Raw genomic sequence first — 7,671 nt, forward strand, 5'->3', positions numbered from 1 at the left:
TTAAAAATCTATGTATGGGCATGATGTACATATTGTAGCACAAACGTAATCTGATGCACAATTTCAAGTGTGTCAGAGTGGAGCAAGGAATCTCACGATAAATACAATGTTTAACCATTATCAGCTACCGAAAATGAGGGGAACAAAATCAACCACTTGTTTGTGTCCCCGTGAAGTGATCCAACTTGTTTTATTCTCGGTATTGTGGTAGACAAAGGATTTTTAAGCAGCTAAGCATCATGCAGTTGCAGCATGTTAAAAAGCCTTTCAATATCAATTGCTAGTTGTTGTCAATGCGACCTATTGACATTTCCTCTAGCACTTTCTACAAACTTTGATTAACATATTTAATGATTTTTTTTTTAAGAGGAATGAAGCTGATGCAGATCTTGGTCTCATGTTATTTGGTGTTATATTCATGTGTACTTGTAGCTCAAAGTCACACACTAGCACTAGCATACGACAACTGCATCCATATTTAAATAGTTTTATTCCAAAAGGAGATAAATCAACTTTGGGTACTTCTGAGTAAATCACCTTTGTTATTACTCCACTTTCCCTTTAGCCATGTACATTCATGTTGTTGTATATGTTAATGGAGTCACCCTAGACCAAATATATGATAAGAAAACATTTACCAGTTAATTCTGATTTTTTTTTTTTTTTTTTTTTTTTTTTTTTTTTTTTTTTTTTTTTTTAATCCAGTGGATTTAGCTCCTTTTGGAATGAAACATGGATTTAGCTCATTTGGGAATGAAACGGTTTTAGCTCCTTTTGTAATAAAAACTATCATTTGTTGTCTACTTTTTTAAAACGTTTTTTAATGGTGATTTCACTATTATTTAAAAGGAAAGGTTTGCTACTATAAAATTTGAACAAGTTTCAGTGACTTTATTGAAGAAAGGGAAAATATTTTATACACACATTATCCTACACGCAACCTGTTAACTTTTGAGAATATTCTCTCTCACCATTTTTTCAGCACAAAGACCATTTCGTGCAGTCCTTAAAGAAATGAAATAATAAATATACAGAAATATTATGATTCACATTTTTCATTTGAGAACCAATAATCATCATTACTCAAAGAGTAAAAAGCACTATCAGAGTTTAAACAAAATCAAAACTGCTTTGAGAGTCGATATACAGTGACTTCTTTGCTCTTCTTCGAAAATGGATAAATTCATTTTAGTTGCACCAGGCAAGTATTACAAAAAAATATGAATGATGTTTCCTATACAATCAATTTTGCAACCTTCTTTTAGATTGTAACTAGGAGCTTGAAACCTTCAAGTTTAAACCTGCAATTCAAAATCATGTCATACTTCATGTCACATTACACGGAAATGTGTCATATAGTCATTTTACAAATCTTATTAGTCCAGGGGTGGTTAAACTGGTTCTGTTAAACTTCAGATAAAAATGAACTGAAATAATAATTCAACATAAATTAAAATGTTCAAGTACAATATAGAAAAATTCGAATTACTCACACAGAGCTGCCCACAATTGAAGGTTCTACTGAAGATTCATAAATTAATAATGCGAGATTCATCCCATCCTTTACATGAGCTTTTTAAGTTCAACCGTTCAGGTATACGTCTAACAGTGCCCAAAACAATACGATGTAGATTCAGACAATTTTTTGTTCCAAATGCCATACACATTTTCAACAATTCTGTAAAACGATGATTTTCTAATTGAGTGTATGTAACGTGTGGATGGTTTGGGTGCATGCATGGAGCCAGGTCATAATCTTTTCTCCTTTTCTGTCCTCTCTAACTCTACCTGAAGCATTGTTTTGGGTGTGCACCTAATTATTCTACCACTTTCTTTTCTTCTTATTTATTTCCTTATCTATCTCCTTTCCTCTATCTCTATTGTATTCATGTACCTGACTTCATGCATGCCTGCACACACACACATGCATACATGTAAATTGGTATGTTATGCTCTGATCACAGCTCTGGTTTTTTGCATGTCTTGTCATGTAAAGCAGAGTCATTTTCATGATAACCATTTTTCGAACAGTTGATGTCTTTTGCCATGCTTTTTTGATCAATTTTTTAATCAATTTTTTAATCAATGTCAATATTTCAAATGTCAGTATTAAGTGCAATAATGTAACCTATAACAGTAAATGTCTTTCAACTCAACAAATATGTATATTTGAGAAGAACTGTCTTTTATGATAGTGTTAAAATGCCTTTCACTCCGTCCATAATGATGCGAAACAGTAATCTTTTAAACTTTTAATGGATGAACAACTTATCTTGAGTGCGTGCATGAATGTCAGCTGCTATGTTCTTTCTCCCTCCCTCTTCCCTCCTTTCACTTGAAGCTTTGTTTTAGGTGTGCATCTCTCCCTTTTCTACCACTTTTTCTTATTTCTCCCCTCTCTTCTACACTGCATCTCTTTGTATACATGTACCAGACTTCGTGCACGCCCTCTTACATGTTTTTAGTATGTTATGGCCGCTGTCCCATGACACATGTATATGTATATGTAAATGTGAAATGGCTAAGGCTAGGTTCCTTATTGGACACTTTTTATATTCTAACTTTCTACTGCACAGGGTCTATCTCTAGCTTGCAGCTCTGAATTTCGAATTTTCGAATGTTGACGACTCATTTGTCTTTTTTTACCACGGGCAGTCACTGTTCTTGATATCCTGTACTCTACCTCTACCTCATCTCTTCCCTCCCAGAGCTCCTCGTTTTCTGTCACCTTCTCTTTTCTCCCTCCTTCTCTTTCTCCCTCACATTTCCTTTCTGTTCTACTCCACTCGACTCCTCTCTCTCTCTCTCTCATTTATTCTTTTCTTTCTCTCCTCATACCCCTTTTCTGGGAGAGAAGGGGTGAATGTTTTCAGAGCACTTTTAAATTCATTTATTCAATGCATTCTGTGCATTATCGAGATTCATTTTTAAATGCCAGTTTTCAAGTTTACATGTCAGCTTTGTTAATGCTATTATTGCTATTACTATTATTGTTATTATTATTATTGTTGTATTTTCTTTGTATCCTCGAATGTATTTATATATTGTTTATGTTGTTTGTATATGTACGTCACTCGCCAGTGGAGGACGAATTTCTGTATTTTTTTAAATCAGAATATAAATTATCTTGAATCTTGAATCTTGAAAACAGAGAACACAAACAAAGGAAATATGTCTACACCTATACCAGAATTATACAAAGTTACTCAATATAAATAAATTGGGAAAACTGCAAATAAAACCTGTCGAGGCATTCTCTGTTATTAAAAGATACATGCAGATTACAACTATTATCTATAAAAGATATAGCAATAGAAAAACAGTGTACACAACATAATAGAAATTAACATCCATAGAGTATTATTGATTCAAAAACAGATGAAGTATTTTTCAATATTTTATTTAAAGAGTTGAAGAAAGTCGAATGTCGGATACCTCTGGGGAGAGAATTCCAATTTTGGGGGCCAGTGTGTCCAAAAGTTTGTGAAAAGAGCGACAATTGCTCTACAAAACAAATCTGCCACAAACTTTAGAAATATGTGAAAGGAAGAGATGAGATGGTACTCGCTCGTTTTATATTATGAACAGAAATTTATTTTTCGCTTAGAGAATGTACTAATGAAGATAAAGGGTCATTGCTAAATCTATAATAATAATAATAATAACATAATAATAACAACATTTATAATGCGCACATATCCACCCCAAGAGATGCTCAAGGCGCCTAACAATGTAAATACATTAAACTTAAGAAAGTACATGAGAAGTTACAGAGAACGAACATAATTTAACATAATTAAATATAATTCAACAACGTTAATTACATCAGATTGTGAAATAAACTACGTCTTAACTAAAGAATTCAGACATTAGATAGGTTTTCAAGTTTTTTGGAACAAATTTTGATTGGCTGACATTTTGATTGAATGGGGTAGGGAAATCCATAACCACGGTGCAGCAGCTATAAAAACTCTGTCACCCCAACTCCTCTTTGTTCTTAATTGTATTAACATTGTTGAATTGGAGAAACGAGATCTGCACGAGAACTTGAAGAGATATTAAGAAGAGAGGAAATATATTCAGGGACAGATCCATTTAGTGAACGGTAGGTGAGTAGTATAATTGTATATTTGATACGCTGTTCTATTGGAAGCCAGTGAAGGTTCTTGAGTATTTGAGTAGTATGGGTCGAACGTTTAGATTTAGTGACAAGGCGGGCAGCTGCGTTTTTAACCTTTTGTAGTCTGTGAATTTGGTGTTTAGGAAGTCCATAAAGGAGAGAGTTACAGTTATCGAGATGAGATGTTACAAAAGCATGCTTCAATTGTTGACTGGTCTGGGGGTTAAAAATTTCCTATTAATCTTTAGCAAGTGTCTCAGTCAGTAAAATGAAATATTGCTTCGGACCACGATTTACGTCATTAAACAAAAATATATTGACCTGCCAGTGTCACACATATTAGGTATCCAAATATGCTCATCTGACCGTAATTAACTCTCTGCTCTACCTGATCGTAAATACTTAAGCCCCCCCCCCCCCACACACACACACACACTTTGATAAACGTTCTGCGGGGTCTGTCATACAATGCAAGTAAGGGGAGTCATCCATTTGTTTCAGTCGAATATATAGAGTCTATCAGGAGTGCAGAAAGCGATCTCTCCTGTTCGGTACTGCTGGAGATAGTACCACTCACTCGTATGCTCCTCAATCTTGTAATCAATAACGAAGTTCTGGACATGCTTCAGCTCCTTAGTGTACTCATCAATGCTGACCAAACCTACATCGCGTTTCATGGTGGCTATCAGGATTGTATTCCCCTGAGACACAGCAGCGGTTACTAGGTAACCCCCTAACTTCGCTAATCTATATTTAACAACACCTTGTTTGTCAAGCAATCGTATTGTATCATCAGATACGGTGATCAGGTGATCTTTAAAACTAGTAATCTGCCAAGGTTCATACCCATCGCATGGTATCTCCCTGATCGCCTTCCCACCTGCTGGTGAGAATACATGGATCTTCTGGGCTTCCATGTAAGTCAGATAGATCTGATCATCGCTGTCTACAGAGAGGTCAGCAAACCCCCCTTCATCGTGACTCAGAGTCTCAAACATTACATTCAATTGTGTGTACTCTGGTGTGTACAGTGTGATATTGTTTGAGTTATCAAGTATAACATACCGATCATCAGAGAGGAACCCTACTCCACGAATCCTAACATGTTTGAGAAATGTCTGCTGGAGCTGGCCATCAGCAGAGAAGATTTCCACGCCACCTGTCCAACATCCCACTGCCATCCTACCATCAGGTGTACCAACCATGGCATTCATGCTTTCCTTAGTAGGCAAATCAATGTTCTTTGCAACTGCATTTACGATCTTACCGAGAGCTATCTCATCCATTTTAACGTTCCTCTTAAAACTGACACTTTTTCCTTTCTTGCTCGATTTCATCGCCTGCTTGTAGTCAGGATCTTCTTGTTTCAAGGCCTCCTGTAAGTCCTGACATAGAGTGTAGTGTGCAGCCAAAGCATCCATATCTAACGGTACCTTTGTCCTATTGGTTACCACGTCAGCTATGGTGGTCAAGTGTGTGATGTGCTCTACAATCGGCTTCTTCATTTCGTTCAGTTCTTTCTCTACACGTTCGGTCCTACCCTTCACTTCACCAATGAGGATTTCTTTCTTCTTTGTCAACTGCCGGACTGATTCTTCAAATGCTTTTTTGATATCATCTGTACACTTTTCTGAACATTGCGCACGTGGTCTTTCTGTTCATCAATGAAGTCAACGTATTTCTGAAAGCAAGTTCGTTTCTTGTGCGCCTTGGATTTGAGGTCCTCGATACTCTTCATATGGCTGCTTTCATAAACAGCCGCCTCGATGACCCCATGTCCTTCCTTTGTATGCTCCATGACAACACACCTGAAGCAGGCAAATCTCCTGCAATCGGAACAGAAGCACTCCTCATCCTCTTTGGGGTGTTTCCTGCATTTGCGGTACCTACGTACTGTTACCTTTCCTGATTCGATCTCACTCATGGCTAAGACCTCATGACCGATGAAGTCTTGCCACAGAGAATGTGCGTTGTGACAAGTGATACAGAGATATTTGCCACAGTCTTGACAGTAGACAACAGCTTGGGGTTTTTCCTCGGAATTACAATTCGAGCAAAGCTGGTATTGATTATTCATGTCTTCTATGAGAGACTTCAAAGCTAGACTTGCCGGTAATTTGCTGACTTCTTGGTTTGGGATCTGGGTTTCAGCTCTGCATACAGGGCATCGGAGCATCTGGTTGTACCCATGGCATTCCAAGAGGTTGTCCAGACAGGCCTTGCAGTAGGTGTGAGAACAAGACAGGATTTTGGGATCGGTGAAGGTATTCAGACATACAGGACACTCCAGACTCTGAGCAATAACATTCTTTAATGCTTCAGCCATGATTCGAATTCTACCGGATTACAAGGGAAAAAAGAAGAGGAAAAAACATAACTATAAGCTAGTGTAGCTAATTTGATATGCATATCGATACAATTTGAATATATTTGAATTTCGACCCCTGTTTGACCTTTATTGGCCCCTCACGAAAATGCCCGGGATTTTCAAAGGGGCAGCCCAAGTCAAAATTGTTCGGTATTCATCACGGAACACAAAATACTTTCAATCCTTTGTTCCCAGAGATTGGTCACGGGACCTACAGGCTGGTCTCCTACTAAAATGTTAGCTATATTTATAATCACATAATAACCTGAAATATTTCTCATATGTATTCATATATACATAACATGCAATAATAATTTAGTTATTCTAACGTGATCACAACAACATACCGAAATCGATAATTTTGCCCAGGCCAACAAACATTGAGAAGTTATACTTTTGAACGATATTAATGTGATCACGAGTTTTCAAATGCGACAAACATTACTTCCGGGTTCACGATCAACAGAATAAACTCTAGATCTTATGGTCTGTTTCAAAGCTCTGTTTCGTTTAGTGTCATTTTTGCCGCCTGTTTCTTCGTGGTTTACCAAACTGACATCATTTCCTAAACACCCGTCATTCCCATCTTGGTCTTAACTCAATCGATCTCCATTAATCACCTCAAAGACATATAAACCAATATCCAAGTATTTCAGTCTAAGGACAAACATGACTTTATATCTGGTCTGGGTCTGGGTGTTTGTGTTAGATAGTGACATGTATATACGACAATGTAAAACGGAAATATTGCAAAATATCGCTGCATTTCTTTTTAAGTTGGAAATGATATACATTTAAATTTACTCACGTCTTTTTCCGTCACTATATGTATCGGTCTAGGTGTGATATGAAATTAGTAAACATGTAAACTCTTTGTCTTTACGATGTAGTGGTGCATTGATCATAAGTGGTTGTGTATACAAGTCATGTATGTGTTTCATTTGTCGATCTATTTTTGGTACTGGGAATTTCCAGCAACCTTTGACATACAGTTGGAATGTCGAAGATGGCGCTATACAATCATGCAAACCAGTGCCATTGATTAATAGATGGCTTTGATGCAAAACACATCCGGTCGCGAAGGAGAAAATAAACGAAGATATTCGATCTTAGACCTTTACCTTCACTGGACTAACCATCGTCTGGTTGAGAAAGCTAAGAAGTTGTTTGGTTTATCATAGTT

At 36.8% G+C, this 7,671-nt stretch overlaps 1 protein-coding gene across 1 annotated transcript; it reads right to left on the bottom strand.

Moving 5' to 3' along the window:
• Positions 1 to 5,345: 5,345 nt before the first annotated feature.
• On the bottom strand, positions 5,346 to 7,385 carry LOC115921214 (probable RING finger protein 207 homolog). Its single transcript, XM_030978452.1, has 2 exons — positions 7,297 to 7,385; positions 5,346 to 6,456 (listed from the first exon to the last, which is right to left on the bottom strand). Exon 2 carries the CDS (start codon positions 6,444 to 6,446, stop codon positions 5,697 to 5,699), a length of 750 nt encoding a protein of 249 aa, XP_030834312.1. The 5' UTR covers positions 6,447 to 6,456; positions 7,297 to 7,385; the 3' UTR covers positions 5,346 to 5,696.
• Positions 7,386 to 7,671: the final 286 nt, after the last annotated feature.

The sequence above is a fragment of the Strongylocentrotus purpuratus genome, unplaced genomic scaffold (genome assembly GCF_000002235.5).
Source record: "Strongylocentrotus purpuratus isolate Spur 01 unplaced genomic scaffold, Spur_5.0 spur5_scaffold_1, whole genome shotgun sequence".
NCBI lineage: Eukaryota > Metazoa > Echinodermata > Echinoidea > Camarodonta > Strongylocentrotidae > Strongylocentrotus > Strongylocentrotus purpuratus.

Bases quoted from the DNA above. Each gene is read 5' to 3' on its own strand.
- LOC115921214 (XM_030978452.1), bottom strand. From the start codon at position 6,446: ATGGCTGAAGCATTAAAGAATGTTATTGCTCAGAGTCTGGAGTGTCCT.